This window comes from Otolemur garnettii, unplaced genomic scaffold, assembly GCF_000181295.1.
Source record: "Otolemur garnettii isolate 467f Iridium unplaced genomic scaffold, OtoGar3 scaffold00037, whole genome shotgun sequence".
Classification (NCBI taxonomy): Eukaryota; Metazoa; Chordata; class Mammalia; order Primates; family Galagidae; genus Otolemur; species Otolemur garnettii.
Window position 1 is genome coordinate 10,567,220 of NW_003852432.1, and position 18,157 is coordinate 10,585,376.

Consider the following 18,157-nt stretch of genomic DNA (forward strand, 5'->3'; position numbering starts at 1 on the left):
TTTTTTATAAACATTTTATTAAAGGTGATAAATGGATCACAAATAAGGACATGACAAAATTTCAGTATTAGTTAGGGAAATGCAAATTTAAAACACTACACATTTGTTACAATGCCTAAAATTTGTTAATAGATTGACTATTCCCAGTGTTAGCAAGGATGTAGAGCAGGTAGGACTCCTATACATTGCTTGTGCAGTGTAAGCTGCTATAATACTTTGGAACACAGTTTGTTTCTTTTTTTAATATTTCAAAATATTATGGGGGTACAAGTGTTTTTGGTTACCTGGATCACTTCTGAAGCTGTCTTGTTTATCACTGTCCTTGGTTTCTAGAGTAATGGTTGACACACAATAGTAGCTCAATAAATAATTTGGAACGAATGACTGTATATGAAGTCCCTTGACTTCCTATCACACTCTAACTCAACATTTGCATCCAAAACATCTTCTCTTCATTCATCCTACATCATCAAAAGAGGGTATATTTCCCTGCCTGAGTCTCACCCTCCAAACATATTTCATGGTTTCTGTCTCGTGCTGAAAGACGTCCTTTTTCTCCTCTGTACTAAATATGCCACGGCTCTCTCTCCTTGGGCTCCCTTCTTATTATTTAGGCATCACCACTGTTGTTTTAATTTACTTTTCTTTAATTATGAATCAGATTGAACACTTTTTACATGCTAAATAGCTTTGAAATTTTAATGAATTGTCTGCTCCCATTTTTCACTATTGGGCATTTTCCCCCTATTGATTTGCACAAGTTTTTGTAAAATCAAGAAATTGATCTAATGGGTTCTTAAGAATTTTATTTGTCACCAAAGCAGGTGTAATTATAGAGTAATCCCTATCACTTAAAACATGTTCTTTCCTTCCCTTTGGGACATCATACACTCCTGGATTTCTTCCCTCCTGGCCCTTAGTCTCCACACTGGCCTCCCTCACAGGCCCCCTTTTCTCTGTACACCTTCCCAAGTATCAATCCTCCTTAGCGATCTGTCATAGGTTCAGTCCTCGTTCACTGGACTCGCCTTTGGTGAGATCATTCGCTCCTGTGATGTCATTTACAAACAAACCCCAGGCTCTGAGGACTCCCTCCTATCTGTTTCCAGCCCAAACATTTTTCTCAAGCTCTAGACCCAGACAAGTCTCCTTGAAGGTTCCCTTTGGAAATGGACACATCGTTTTCACTTTACCACCCTGCCTTAGCAAATGGCACCACTATACACCCCAACTGCCCAAGAGAGAGAAAGTTGGCATGGGGAGCGGAGGAGAATGGGGAGACATTGCTCAAACGGTACAAATCTCAGACAGTATGAGTAAGTTCTGGAGAGTGCCAGCCCAGAATGCTGACTCCAGGGAACAGCACAGTCAATGAGAATGTATTCTACACATGAAAATTGCTAACAGAGTAGATCTTACTGTTCTTGATATCCTCTTCCCCATTTACCACATAGCTCTTCCTTTTCCAGACCCCAGCTTTTCTGCACTACCTATTACTCTCCAAAGTGCAAAATGCTATCTTGGGTAATGCACCCATTCTGCACCCTGGCCACAAAGAACTGACTGCAGCTCCCTGATATCAATATTCCCGTTTGGTTCTATGCCTTTAGAATCTGTTCTCTTTCTGGAATGTTCTCCCTGTTCTTCTTCACTCAGATGACTCCTACTTATCCATCATCTCTCAGCTTAAATGTCCCTTCCTCCAGGGGAACCTTTCCTGACCTTCTAAAACATGTTTAAGTGATACTTCACTAAACACACAAAAGTACTATACATTAACTGATGTCATAGAACTTATTAAACTACACTGGTTTTTACTTGTTCAACTTTTCCACTAGAATGAAAGTCCTTTGAGGACAGGGATTATGTGTTGGTCATCCATATATCTCAAGCGTTTGGAGTAGTTTCTAGTTAATAGTTTATACTCATATTTACAAAATTAATACATATATAGAATATATAATCTAATATAAATATCTGTAAGTCATAAACTCATCACAGGCAGAAATCCTTGATACACTTGCAGGTGGCAAGTATATTAAGCACCTAACACAGTGCTATGTCCATAGTAGGAGTCCAACAAGTATTTGTTAAAATCAATTTTTTTTAATTTATTCATCTGAATCAAGGGTAACTAAACCTTACAAATGAAAAGTAGGTATTATAGACTTGATTCTGAAGGGCAATAATGGGAATAGAATCTGCACATTCAAGGGCTATTTTATCTGGAGAATACTTGCACTCAAGTTTTAGAAACTCTAGTGTTTCCTTCCTTTGTAAGTCTTTGTGATCATTTCTCTATGACTTGAGTCAGAAATCTAGTGAGATGTCCAGAACAGACATTAAATTTCTGAGGTCCTTTCTACAGCTAACGTTCTATTAAAAACCTAAGTGTAAGATCTTTTTTTTTTTTTCTTATTTTCAGCATAGACAGGCTCTCACACTTGCTCAGGCTGGTCTCAAATTCCTCAGCACAAGCAATACACCTGCCTCAGCCTCCCTAGAGGGTGAGGATTATAGGTGTGACCCACCATGCCAGCCATTTCTAGATCATAAATTACACATCTCTTCAATATGAAAAATTGTACAGGCACCGCATCTAGAATCCCAGTTCTTTAAGACAGTTGAAACATCAGGCATATGTATGATACAACGTAGCTTTTACCATTGGAAAAGTTAATGATTTTCTATGTTGTGTTTTAAATATGAAGGGCTGGCTAAAATGTCTTAGTTTCATTATTCACAAGATAGCTTGGTCCCAGACAGTTATGACTATATTCATACTGTCCCATTGACTTACCCAAATCCTACTGGGGGTCAGGGCAAGGAGACTTAGGGCTATTTTGGTTTTAGAAACATAAAAACTCTCATTTGTTATGCTAGTAATTACTTCTAGAAGTGTGATCTTAACTCCTAAGACCTGGCGCACACTTTGGGAATTCAGTATATTTTCCCTTTGATTGCAAAGATGACACTAGCTAAGTGGAAAGTGAGGATTCAATGACCGATTCCTATATTTTCTGCCCACAGATAAAGTTCCAGGGATCAATGAAATAAAATGGAAGTTTAGTCCATAAAATGCTGTAGTATTCCTTTTTGCTCAGGTTCAAAAGATTTTTTTTTAAAGGTTCTTGCTAAATAAGTGTCAGTGCTTTCACACTTAATTACCTATCAATAGAAAACTGTAGGTTGTTCAAGGTACAGTTATTTTAGTGCGGTTTTCTGGTTTAAGAGACATAGTTTGTTGTCTTTCAGAATAACTGTTCTATATGTCCATTATGTCTTTGCTGCTACTAAATATAAATGTTATTTCCTATGGCACCTTTTTCTTTTCTTTTTTTTGCATATAAAGTACATTTTATTTTATTATTTTTTAATTATTTTTATTAAATCATAGCTGTGTCCATTAATGCAATCATGGGGTACAATGTGCTGGTTTTATATACAACTTGAAACATTTTCATCAAACTGGTTAACATAGCCTTCATGGCATTTTCTTATTGTGTTAAGACATTTATATTCTACACCTAGTAAACTTCACATGTACCCTATAAAATGAACCATAGGCGTGATCCCACCAATCGCCCTCCCTCCACCCATCCTCCCCCTTCCCCTCCCCTCCCCTTCCCCTCCCCTCCCCTTCCCCTGCTTCTTGGGCTATAATTGGGTTATAACTTTCATATGAAAGCTATAAATTGGTTTCATAGTAGGGCTGAATACATTGGATACTTTTTCTTCCATTCTTGAGATACACAAAATCCCAAAACCAGAGATGTTGACGTGGATGTGGAGAAAAGGGAAACACTTCTACACTGCTGGTGGGAATGCAAACTAATGGCACTTTTCCTTTTCAGTTCTCACCACTGAACATTCGTGAATTCTCCTACAGTGGTGGATTGACCATCCAAAGGTTACGCTGCAAGTTCTTACAGATTCATTTGATCAGACCTAGAGACCAGGAGGTCAAATTCAAATTTAATTAGTCATATGGTATCTGCATGATAAAACTTATTCTCCACACAGTTGTTAACTCATTTCTGTGCTTGGTAATTCCCTCCCAACTTTTTTATACTTCTTGCCAATTTCCCACCCAAAAGTTGTTTTTTTTTTTTTTTTTTGCAATAAATTCTTGCCAATTTCCTCCCAATTTTTTCTTCTACTGGCTTAACTACGAAAACTAACAAACAATACTACTTCTACAGTAAATATTTTTATTACACATACGTAATGGGACTCATCACAGACACTTGATGTGGACCATTTGCACTTCTAAAAGTATGGCCACAACATTCTGGAAACCCATTACGTAACCCCCAGACCTCCTCCTTGTTCCCCCACTCCTACCCCCCACTGCACACTATTATAAAAACCCATTTACTTCTGCAAGTCCAGGTACTTTTTATAAGAAAGTGAGTCACTGAATAAAGACAATCAAATTACTCATTATGCAAACACCTGCCTGACTAGAATTCTCTTCGAGTCAGCCACAGGGCTGTTAGGGACTGCTGGATTGCAGTGGTGTTCTGAAAGTACAAAAGGCAAGAGAACAGTGTAGTCCATCCCTGTTTTAATAACAAAATATGATTATAATTTCATAAGAGATGAGTAAGCTAATTAAGACTCAATTATACTGATTTCTCTTTTTAAGCTACCAAAATCTCCAGTGCTGGTTACAATAGCTACAGGTACCTTTGGGGGACTCTAAGTGTGGTTTGGGTACACAGCAAAAACCATGTGAGGATAAGTCAGTGGGCACAGAGATGCATAATGGTATTTTTTAAATAACTATCCATTTGCCTAGGCAGTCCTTCTACTGCATATTCGAGGCAGGATGTATAAGACAGGGCACGGAGCTGCTCCTAGCAGAGGAGAACTGCAGGTGAAGAATCTGCACCTGACTTGCTTACTCACAGTTGCGCATTACAGATTAGTCTATCAACGCAGAACTATCTCCATGCTCTGCCCTGTGATAACGTCTTCCAGCTATCCTACTGAGGAAAAAACTGTCCCAGAACAAACTGGAATCAGAAAAGTATGTGAATTATGTTATGCATGCTTCTTCCTAACCAGCCAAAGTTACGCCTACCTGCCTACCCCGAAGATACCAAGGATCGTGACGTACACAAGTGCTTGACAGATATTAAAGCAGAACAAAAACACAAAAATGAGGAAGAGAATATTCTGTTCTCATCTCCAGTCCCAAACCTAGATATAACACATCAAGAAACAGATCAACTTTGTCAGTCAAAAGGAGAACATACTGAATCATGAATGTCTGCATTTGATGTTAGGGGCCACACAGAGAATACACCGAGGGTTTGTTGTGCTGGCAGCATCTGCTTAACAATCAAGGATTCTGTTTGTGTCTTCAGCAGATATCTATGATCAAAACTCCTCCACACTTAAAAAAAAAAACCAACAAAAAACCCTTCATTTGGCACCCAGGCATCATACTGCATTGAGCTCTCGTTGGCCTTTTTCAAAGGTGAGAACACCTAGTTGACAACAGAAGCAAAGATACAAAAATGTAAACTCTTCACAACTTCTGCAGCTACCTAAAAAAAAAGAAAAAAACAAAACTCCTAAAGTTAATGAAAATAGGTGAAACTTCCGATTTTGACTGTCAAGATAGTTTAGTTTCAGTTACCTTTATTTGTTATTCCCAGTAATCATGTGCTAGCATATAATCAACTGCTTAAACTCTAAGGCTGTGAAGCAGAATATTTGCCGAGCAAAATTCTTGCAACAGACACGTCTACTTCAAAACATTTCTGAAACAGTCCTCTAATTAGAATTTATTACTCTATCAATGTGCTAGACAGAGCACACAAAAATAAAGTTTTGGAGTTGCTGCTCTCTAGGAATTTACCATGTAGTTGAAGAGATAAGAGCAATACATGTGAGACATTCAGCATAATGAAGATATATACTAATCACATACAGATTTACTCCTTGTGCTCACCACATTGGCCAGTGTAAAGAAGAAGGAAGTCAGGAAACCCCAGGGTGCTTTTCTATCATAGGATGGCGAGGAAGGCCTAGATCAGTTGTGAGGGTCAGCAGGACAGAGAGGAATAAGGATTCTGGGATTCTTTGAAATAAAAAGATGAATGGTTTATTTGACACTTCAGGCAAAGAGAAAGAAAAGTGAATTGTATATTCAAAAAACTAAATGGTGTTGTTATCATCAACAATTATTTGTTAAATCCCACCTAGTGGCATCGTCCGTTGTACCTAGTTAGCACAGTCTGTGATCAGATATTTCAGTTTCATGCAGTTCATCTCCACGTCCTTCCTTCCTAAGCCCACAGCAGTTCTACGGGTTCCCTTTCCAATTTCTGTCATGCAGGCAATCCTTAATATTAAACCAATTTCCCTCCTCTTCTGATTTCTTGAGGAAAAACCTCACTTCTTCCTGAAGGGCTGTTTTCTCTGATGCCCAGCTCGTGAATATGGCATTCCCTATCTTCTCACAGTTTCTCTGGTTTCACCTCTTCTTGTCTATCATGACCCAGTTTGTGTTAGCTTCCTATTCGTTTACCTCCTTCTAAAAAGAATAGTAAATAGTATTATAGACAATAGCTTTTTATTAAGTACTTTCTATGTGACGAATCTATAAAACTCTACAAAATCAGTAATATTATTATCCCCATATTTTAGGGGGTACAACTTGGTATACAGCAGTGTTAAATAGCTCTCATTAGTAACCAAGCTTGTCAGATTTAAAAATGTATGTTCTTTCTGTTATTCCAAAAAGCTCCTAATCAAATTAACTCTGCTTCTCACTATCAGAGCCAAAGTGACATGTGTAGACTTTAAGCTGATTATGTCATCCCCCTGATTAAAGTTCTCCAAGACCAAATTCCTGAGCCTGGTGCACAAGGCCTCCATGACACAGGCCTCTACCTTCCTTCCTCCTCACTCCCTGCCCCGAGTGACACATTCTTGTTTCTACCAAGATTCTGGTGATTCCCCGAACTAACCAAGTGGTTTCATGTCTCGTGTTTCTGTTCATATCATTTCCTCTATCCAGCCTACATTTTCTATATTTCATTTATCCTTCAAGGTATCTGCTTCTACAGATAGCCTCCCTCAACTGCCTAGATAGGCCAGAAGCCTTCTGCTGGGCTGGCTTCTAGCCCAAACTTACCGTGTCATATTGACGTAGTCCCCCAACGGGCCTATCAGGTCTCTGACAGAAAAAATGATAACGTTTTCACATTGTACCCACCATGCCCTCACCACAGAAAAAATGTCCGACAGAAGGCATCACATAACTAATGTTTTTAGATCTGAAAACGACAGAGAAAGTGGGGTCCCTCCCAACCTTCAGCATCTCATGCTGTTTTCTTCCACAGGAGACCCCAACTTCTGTTAGTTGTCTCAGGCAGACCAACCACCATCTTTATGATGCCCATCTTTATAATTTTCTTCTATAATCACGTGTTGCTATCAAAATTTATATTGATGACTTTTTGTAATTCTTTGCCTTCAGGATTCTCCTCCTTAGTTAGATCAACCTCCTTGCACATTAGTCACCGATGAGTAAGAACAGACTCAGGCACTTCTACGTCATGCCCTCTAATGGTATTCTCTACTTCCAAGGGAAGCGGAAACCCAAGTACTTACTGAACGGCTACTTGGTACCAGATGCTGTTTTAGGCCCCCTATAGGTACATCTCACTTAATTTTCTCAACAATCTGGTGACGATTTAATCATCAATCTCCTACTTTTTAAAATCAGCTCTGAGGTTCTTAATAAAAAGAATTCCTCCAAGGGCCTAAGTTTCATTCTTGTCCCCTTGGAATTCCACAGTGAACCATTCCCTCAGAAGCTTTATACCTCTTTGTATCAGGGCCTCATCACTTACAACAGGCAGACCCAGAGGGAGTCCATGCTTCCTCCTTTTACTCCTATAGAATTTCCTCATTCATTTTCTTTTAGAGCACTGGTAAGATCTGTTATCACGTTTCTCTCTCCATGACTACATGATACCCTGAAATATATGTATCATGTCCTATTCGTATTTTCATCTCCAGCTCCTAGTAGTACACTGAATGAAATACAAGTCTTAATTTTTGTTACTTACTTTTTCTACTTTAAAGTCATCTATTTAGGTTCAAAGACCTATTGTATGATGTCCATGACAGGCAAATTTTATAGACACAGAAAGTAGATTTAGTAATTGCCTATGGCGGGGAATGGGGAGAATTAGGTACAATAGAATGCGAATTGAGTGCTAATGGAATTGGGGTTTCTTTTTTAAGAGGCTAAAAATGTGATTGCTATACAATCCTGTGAAGAAGCTAAAAAACACTGAATTATACACTTTAAAAATATATTAAACTAACCATGCAATCAGAAAAAAAAGAATATAGTCTTATTTTTCTCCTTCTCCTTTCATTACTTTTAATAGGTCTATTAAGGTATAATTCACATACCATAGAACCTTTCATTATTAACACAGCACTGTACTACAAACTTTCAGAGATGCCTTATATCTTATTCAACTTGGTAATCGCAGGACCTAGCACAGTGTTCAAAAGTTAGTAAATACTCTGTGATTGAGGAATGCACAGCCTTAAATTGATTACTGGTAATATACCTAAGCTATATTTTAGTTAAATATGCTTTTATAGATTTAACTTGGGGAAATCAAACTACCATTTATAAGAATTATTTCTATGGGAAAAGGTATATTAAAACAAAAATAAGTCTATCCCAGCATTCTGAAAGGCCAAAGCATCTGGTCCACTTGAGCTCAGGAGTTCATGACCAGCCTAAGAAAAGTGAGACCACCATCTCTACTAAAAATACAAAAAGTAGCCAGGCATTGTGGCCAGCACCTGTAGTTCAAGCTACTGGGGAGGCTGAGGCAAGAGGATTCCTTGAGCTCAAGAGTTTGAGGTTGCTGTGAGCTATGATGCCAGGGCACTCTGCCCAGGGCAACAGAGTGAGACTCTGTCTCAAAAAAAAATAAAGTCTATAAGCAATTTTCTCAAACCTTTCCACTTGCAAATAAAGTCCGCTATTCATCTTGCAAGGCACTAGCTCCTATGTCCCAGTTCCCTCCTAGACAAAAATCTGTGTTCTCTAAAAACACTCAGGGTTTTTTTTTTGGGGGGGCGGTGAGTGGTCACATATTCAGATTGTTCCAACCTCCAGGTTGTAAACTACTACTCCTGGAAGAAAGGCTTTTGAAGAATGAAGAATATCCTCTTTAAGATAAATACAAAGCTAAAACAGGTAGCTCTTCATTACGATCTCACCGCATATAGAAAAGAGAACGGGGATTTAAAAACTACTCTTGACTGAATCGGCATACAAATGGACAGCCCTTTGTATTTAGTGTGCAGCCCTTTTTTGTAAGAACTGTCATTTCTCTAATCTACAATTAGCCGTTTTCCACTTTTTGTCTACTATATTTTAAGCTTCATTTTATTTCCACTGTAATTTTTTCATAAAAAGCAAAATAAAGGAATCTGTTAGTGCCTAATGCCATCTGTCAAAGACATAGATTTTGACAGTGCTATTCAGACAATACTGCCAATAAACCTCATAATAGCACATTACTTGCCCCAACATTTACATCAATAATTATTGAGCCCACCATCATACAGTTTACGTATTGAACAGCACAAGATCCATATACTTGCTTCATTTGGTATACTTCAAGTAATTTCTTTTTTTTTAGTGAGATCTGCTTTTTATTTTTTTATTAAATCATAAACACATAGATCATGTATACATTAATGCATTTATGGGGCACAATGTGCTGATTTCATATAGAATTAGGAACGCTTATATCACACTGGTTAATATATACCTCACCTTGTTTACTTAATTATTGTGTTAAAACATTTATACTCTATACTAATAGATCTGACATGTACCCTTACATTATGCATCAAAATTTCAAGATAAGCAGCTCATTCCCCAATATTGTTATGGAATGAGTCAATAAAATCATCTTCATTTTGTCTCTGTATCAGAGAACTGCTATCACTAAGGGTTATATGGTTATATGTTCAGAGCCAAAGATAAGATATCATCACAGTTTTATCTCTCTGATTCTCTACTGTCAGGTCAATGTTCATTCTATTAGGGTGTGATGTTAATAAAATGATTAAAATCCTATTATGTAGTTTTAGGGTATCTTTAAAAAATGCATGTAACATAAATATCCTTTGAGGACCTATGTCTCACTAGTGGGTGAATAAAATTCTTATCACTTCATAAAGAGTTTTTACTATGAAAAAAAATCAGCCCATTATTAAAAAAATTATATCTACTATATTTTATGGATTTGCAAGCTTCTTAAACCAGGGGTCATGTGTTATATTAACTGCTCTATCCACAGTATCTGACCCCTAGAGGAGCCTTTAATATCTTCAGACTGACTGACTGAATAAGGAGTAAGTATATAATTTTGGAAGTTTGAAGGTTTCAGAGCATAATCAGAAAATTTTCATGGAATTACTTACCTCTTCTAGTTGGCATGCTTTGATAACACTCCTATATCTATACTCATCATAGGAAACACCAAAGATGATGTTTTCTTTAATGGTGCCAGGCATGATCCAGGAAAACTGAGAGCAGAATGAAATCCTTCCACTGTGCTTAATTTTACCCTCTGAAGGCTCCAGTTCTCCCATAATCATCATTAGAAGTGAAGTCTGGAAATAAAACCATAGTTATGTCATTTGATCAAATCACTCTCAGGATTCACATGCTCCCAATTATCATCCTAAGCAGAGGTATGAGATTTTCAAGGATTCTATTAACTTAAGATTGGCTACCTGTGTTTGGGAGGGGGTAAAAGTGATAGAGAATGGAAAGTGGGCAGATGAAATCAGAAATGAGAGGGAGAATTTTCAACTTTTTATATTTTTTAGTTTCAATTTTTTAATTTTTTCTTTGAGACACTATCTCACTTTGTCATCCCTGGTAGAGTACCATGGTGTCATAGCTCACAGCAAACACAAACTCCTGGGCTTAAGCCATTCTCTTGCCTCAGCCCCCTCAAAAGCTGAGACTGCAGCTGCCCGCCACAATGCCTGGCTATTTTTAGAGACAGGGTCTCGCTCTGGCCCAGACTGGTCTCGAACCTGTAAGCCCAGGCAATCCACCTGCTTCAGCCTCCTAAGTTTACAGCACTGTGCATTACAGCACCGCGCATGGCCCTAATTTTTAAATTTTTTCATTTTAAATCATCCTGAACCATTTTTAAAAAATCATCTGAAATACATGTATACTGGGAAGATAAGACAGTCAAGCAACAGACATCTTTGTGAGACCAGTAAATTTTATAAATATTATAAGGGAAATAAAGGTCTGATTTACCTTATTTTCATGTAAAATCTTTTTATACACTATCAAAGCTAATATAGTGCAGCTTTATAAACCCAAACCTGGAATGGATCTAATTTGTTTAGGATAAAAAAAGTATATATTCACTTAGAGATAGTTATAAAAATTTTCAATAATGTTTTCATTTAACTTCGTATCTTCCCAAATTCTAAAATGTTGATAAACTCTGTGCACATTTGTATTCCATATAAAAATTAAAAAAATACATGTGCTAACAGCTTATTCTATACATCTGATGTCCAGTTAGTATAAGACCAAGCTAAAACTCATACCAGAGTGAGACATAGGTAGATGAGAGGAAAGGTGGAGTCAGGGATTGTCAAGGAGCCCATGAGCTGCTTCAGTTGTGATGGAGACAACAGAAGGACTCAAAATCCCCCCACCCTGCGGAAATGCCCCCAGTCTGCCTTCAGTCAAGGGCACCCAGTGGTATTGACTCTTACAGCAGTTTTGCTTTATTCAAATAATCCAGAAGGTTTCACAAGTGCAAGACATTCAATGTAGATTTGAACCAAAAAAAAATTTTTTTTCTTGCAAATGTCCAGCTAAATTTTCATAAGGTACCTATTGTACTATCAGTCTTTGAGATATAAAATTTTAAAAGATATGTTGCTTTTATAGTCTAGACAATTATAACAGGAAAGAGTGATAACACTAACAAATTTGACTGCCATACTAGAAAAAAATTTTTTCATTGGGCTACATGTTTTATTAGAAAAAAACTTTGAAGACAAAATGATCATTTCTAATGAAAAATTTGGGGCTTTTAAAATTGTTTTCTATGTAAGTGCAATCATGTGGCACTAAAATCAATTTTTACACTGCAGTCCATATGAGCTGTGACTCACAACACACTCACTGAGCTCATTTCCGAGTTGAGTTCTTTAACATTCTACAACTATGTAGTTGTATCCGGAGTAGACCTTGAGTGTTCCTGGATGACAACTCCTAAATCATACTCTGTGTGTGCGACAATGTCATGTCACTGAATACTTGGTATCAATTTTATTCAAAGAGCTTCCAGGCAAACATTCAAGGCAAAAAGAGCAAGCAGAAGTTACGGTAACCAGAGAACACAGTCCAGCACTCATGGCACACTTGGGCGAGCCAGCTGAGCAGCGCAACAGGAGGTATGGGAGTTGCCTGCACACCATGCTTCTCCCAAGGCCAAGAGATGTGTGAAATATGTTTCATGAGACCCTGGGTGGCAAAACTAGCATGAATTAAATACAACTCACATGGCATTAATGTGTTAAACATGACTACATTGTTTTATCAGTAAAAATACATATTAGTTATTGGAATGATGGACAATCCAGAGATGCAAGACAAAACATTTGTCTGTTTACACACATAATACATAAACATATATATGCTTTTATAAAATACGACATATATACCATTTTGTAATCTGTCTTTCTTCATGTAAAAGTATATCATACACATCATTCAAAATCATTCCTAATATCCTTTTTATAACTAAACTAAAATTTATCTCTCAATCTCCCATTTATGAGATTTTTCTCTCCCAACTTTTGGCTATTAAAACAAAGTTGTAATGAAGATCTTTATATAAAATCTATGTAAGCATATTAGAGTATGTCATACAAGTAGAACAATTATTAAGTTATCTTTAAGGCTTTTGATACAAATTATTCAGTTGAGTGGGATGAAATTCCACTTAAAATGCTGGTATTTTTCATTATGCAACCTTATGTTTTAGTAGCTCTTTGGGCCAACAACATTAAAAAACACTCCTTTCCTAACACACATGCCACAGAAAGGGAGCTTTCTCCACTGAGGTGACAAACTCTACTCAAAAGAAGTGTTTAAGAATTCCTAAGGGATCACTGCCTTCATCTGACTATCTTCATAGCTGCTTCCTATAAGGTGCGATTGCAACTCCAGCCAGTGATTAATTGTTCATCAATTTTTAATAAAACCGGCAAAGTAACTGCTGGTAAGTCTTATAGTTTGTAATTCCCAAGCTATTTTTGTACATCTTTCACAGAACTGATCTTAAATACATAAACAAAATTTTTAAAATTCTATGAAACGTAACCACCACCCTCTCACAAGCACACATTTTTGTTTAGATCATCTGTGGAACTAATGATCTAGATTATCTTTGGTATCATTTCCTCCTATGGTATAATTTTCGTTTAATAGTGAAAATTGCTAGTAGCAGCATACACAAAATAGTAGAGAAATAATAATACTCTGAAAAGGAAATTGTTTTCATAAAGAATAAATGCACAACTATAGCTACCTTACATAGAAGACCTGTTCCGCACGCAAGAAAACAATTGAAGAGAGAAATAAGGAAATTGCATCACTAGCATTGTGGACCCCAAATTTATTGAATAGAAAATTTCTGTGGCATTTTGTTTCCCAAGTCTCAGACTAAATTCTTCAAAATACACTCCTTACCATCTGTTTTTCTTTCTAACCTACTTGTTCTTGTCATACATATCTCCAAATATTTCAGGTTTATTATAAGTTGTTCTTGGGGCAAGGTGTGATCACTGAATAAGTTAACATTCCTATATATTTCTTGAAAAACTAGCCTACTCAATGATCGCACTTCATAATACATCATAAGCAAGTCTAAGTCCATTCTCTAAAATTCTAATGCCAATAAAAGACAGATCTTTTGTTCATGTGGCCACCAAGGTAAAATGCAAGCCATGATTTTCCTGGACCAGCTCTGATAAAATGACTGGTTAAAGTGGATGGCTCGTTCACTGAACAAAATTATTGAATATCCACCATGTGCAAGACACTGTGTTGAATGCTATGCAAAATATAGCTGTAGAAGGGAAAAGTCACTAGAAATATAAGGAAATTTTAAAAAACTAGAGAAAATTATTATGGGAACAATTTATGTTATATGGGACACTATACCCAAGCATTCTCATAATACATGTGTAAGAATTTCTCCAAAACACCTACTTAGACTACAGACAAACTGAGAAGAAAAAGAGGAATGCATGCTAAATTAAGTTATAGCAATGTACAATAAAAGAGACTACCTTGCCTGCTCCAGTAGATCCAGCCACCGCCAACAACTGTCCCCTTTCTATCTTGAAATTGATGTCTTTTAGGACAGGAGCACCAAGAAGTGCTAAATTACTGAAGAAGAGGCTGTTATCACCATTGGAAATTTTTCTATTGTCATTGTTTTGTTTTGCTTTCTCAAATAATTCTCCAATTCCCTGTTAAAAAAAAGAAATCAAAAATAAGATAGGTCTGTCAGATGTTTTAGTAGATATTTGTTCCATGTATGTGTGTTTGAAAAGCACCTGGTATATGATAATATACTGCATACATTATTACTTTATAGTATATAATTATAAAGTACATAGATTCTAGAGCACATGATCCAAAACATTTGAAAATTTCAATCTTAATGTTCAAAGAAAATATAATTGCCCTTTCTCAGATTTCATCCTATTATCAAATTAAATTTTTATTTAGGTAAAGATTAAATATGCGCACGCACACACACAGCCCTTATCCTATGGGCAGGATATCTAAACATTATTGTTGGTGCCATCACCAAGGAAGCAGACCAGACAATGGATTGTAAGCTCAAAGCTTGCAGGAGGTGGGCCTTCCCATATGTGTTGTGGAAAAGGCACCAAGCATATTAAGAACATATGCCCCTCCCTCAAGTCCAACCCTCTTCACTGGAGTTCCACAGCTGATCAATTTCCAACTGCCAAAGTCTGATCATTAAAGTCCAGTAACTGCCACTTTGTCTCTACAGTTCCTACACATCTTGCTGCATAGGTTGCTAGATAGGTTGTTACATGGATCACTACCAGGTTTCCCTGAAAATAAGACACTGTCTTATATTTATTTTTTCTCGAGACACACTAGGGCTTATTTTCAGGGGATGTCTTATTTTTATCAAGTATAATACAACAATCTACATTTATTCAAACACAGTTAAGTCATCATCTTCGGGAACCTGACAGGGGGAGTCAACCTTGTTGGTGGGGATGGCGCTAGTGATGTGTGAACTTCTTCCCCTAGCTGTTTGCACATGCCCAGTAGGATGCCTGTGACCTTGGTTACCACACACGCACCCGTTCAAGTGCAAACGGCTCAGAGAAAGGAGCTGCGGCAGATAAGAAGTATTCCAGTCTTCCTTATTGCTCTGCAGCTATCTGCATAGCCACACCCATCACTAGGTCTTATTATTGGGGTAGGGCTTATATTTAACAAATGCATAGAAATCCTGCTAGGGCTTATTTTGGGGGTAGGTCTTTTGGGGAAACACAGCACATATGTTGTTACATAAGCTGCTACAAATCCTATTACATAGGTTGCCACATATCACATAGGCAGCTACACATCCTATTATATAGGTTGCTACATATCCCTCCTTTTTGACTAAGACATTCTTGTGCAGGGTGAAAGAAAAACCTGTAGTTGTTTATTTCATTTGCTCTTCTTATCAAATAGCACTCCTTCTAGCTAGATGGAGAAAAGAAAGGAGGAAAAAAAAAGAGAAAAAGCACAGAACAATTAACAAAATTATATCAGAGGAGTCAGTGAGGGCCTTCGCCAAAGAAAAGGGATTTGTATTAAATTGTATTCTTCCCAACAAATAAAGGTAATATTAATTTTACACATTTCATCACCTAACTGTTTTGGGGCTGACCCATAGGGTTCTTGAGGCTTCCATAGTAAGTATTAATCAATGCCCAAAGTTTCCTACTTCTGCACATTATCCATTGTACCCATTAAATGAACAGCAATAGGCATGGTGTAGACTAGAATGTCAGATGGGGAAGTGTCAATCTAAAGGAGCAGTAAGGGAAGGATTAAAAGGATTAAGGATATATGCAATAAATATTCTCACCTTTGCTGATACAAGAAGTTTGCTATGACTTCAAATTTCCATTACCAAAGCTGACTGCTTTGTTCAAAACCTTATTAGAGCTTAGAGGGTGTGGACTGAGTTTACTCAGGCCTAGAGATTGAGAGGTTCTTAAGTGATGGAACCCAGTATCAATCCTCCTTTTCAGAAGCTCTAACTGCTAATAGGAAAAAGGACACTGACCGCTCCTAGCTACTTCCTGCTGAGGATGGATGATGATACGGGCGGCAGTTAGAGGTTTCTCAAAGGAAACTGATCTAGGGTTCACAGTAAATGACAATCATGGTGGAAAGTGTGGAGTAGAAAGTTTTCATGAAATTCCAGGCTTAAAAAATAGGAGTTATTGAAGACAAATACATCAAGGTGTTGGAGAGGTCTCCTGCTCATATCGAGGTTTAATCCAGTGAGCAGGCAGCCACTGCTTTTCTCATTGTTCTTGTAACAATATAAGCAAACTCTCAACCCCAGTGTAGCACATAACCAGGTTTCCATTCATACATAATAAGGTTTCTTATAGAAAATGGGTTGCTGCACTTGGGAAGGTGGCAGATGGGTGAGAGATGTCCAGTCATGTTCAGCAGCTGTGTTTCCATCATTATTGAAACTCAAAAAGTTAAGGGTGAACAGGGCTCTATCGAGAATATTTAAGGACAGTAGTTAAAGCATAAGTTAGTATTCCTAAAGGATGTAACCAACTAATATGACCCAACAATTTTTGAAAGTTGTTCAAAATAGATAAGGAATCTAACCGAAAATTAACACACTGTAGGAGAATTTTGGTTTAATTTGTATCCTAAATAAGTATGGGGGGTGGGACTTGAATTTTTTCCAGCACAATTTGAAGGCCATAAGATTTTAAAACAAATATGGCTTGTTTAAACATGTCCTGTATAATAGCCAAATTTTGGTGTGCAAGTAAAATATCATCCATGTAATGAATGATATAGGCTGTAGGATATGACTTTCTAATAGGCTGCAATGGTTGATCAACAAAATTCTGACACAATGTGGGGCTATTCAACATACCTTGTGGCAGAACCTTCCACTGAAAGCATTGGTAGGGTCTCTGTTGATCATAGGAAGGGACAGAAAGAGCAAAACGGGGTTGATCCTCAGGATGTAAATATGTAGTGAAAAAACAATCTTTTAAATCAATTATATACAAATACCAATGAGAAAGAATCATAGAGGGCAAAGGAAGGCCAGTTTGCAAAGGACCCATGGGGATAATAGTTTCATTGACTTTGTGGAGATCAGTGAGCATTCTGCATTTGCCTGATTTCTTTTTTATAGTAAAGATGGGAGTGTTCCAGAGCCTAGTGGAGGGCTCAATATGTTCTTGTTCTAACTGTTCCTGAATTAAAAATGTAAAGCATCCAGTTTTTCTTTTGTTAACAGCCACTGCTCCACCCACACTGGATTATCACTCTTCGAAAATAACCTGAGAGGGTATTTTGGGGCAGTGGCCTCTAGGTTACTATAATGAAAGGTTTAGAGACATCTCCAGGTGCCTGAACCTTTTCCCAGGCTCTAAGACAGCACAGCTTTGTTTGCATTATAGCTATATCATCATATTGAAGTTGTTTCAGAATGCCCATCTACTGACCAGAGCCAGTGAGTTGTTCTGAAGTCATGGAACCTTCCTCTGCTGGTTCTTGGTGACTTATCAAGTGTGTCTCCTCCTTCCACCGAGTTTTAAATTGTAAACATTGACCAGATTTGAAAACAGTTCTGGCCACCATATCCCAAACATATGGAATAAGATGCTGCTCTTGCGCCAGTCCCTGTAACAAGCCTCTAGAAAATGGGGACTGCATGCCATACTGTGTTCCAGCTGGTTTTAGATCTTTTAGAATCTTTTTTTTTTTTTTTTTTTAGATCTTTTGGAATCTTAAAAG

The 18,157-nt window shown here is 37.4% G+C and overlaps 1 protein-coding gene across 1 annotated transcript in view; it reads right to left on the reverse strand.

Annotated features, from left to right (window-relative positions):
• Positions 1–18,157, reverse strand: part of CFTR (cystic fibrosis transmembrane conductance regulator) — a 159,538-nt gene that overhangs the window by 100,800 nt on the left and 40,581 nt on the right. The window contains exons 10-11 of the mRNA XM_003789825.2: positions 14,404–14,586; positions 10,486–10,677 (exon numbers count right to left, since the gene is read on the reverse strand). Coding sequence (XP_003789873.1) covers positions 10,486–10,677; positions 14,404–14,586 — 375 coding nt within the window. The remainder of the gene's footprint in view (positions 1–10,485; positions 10,678–14,403; positions 14,587–18,157) is intronic.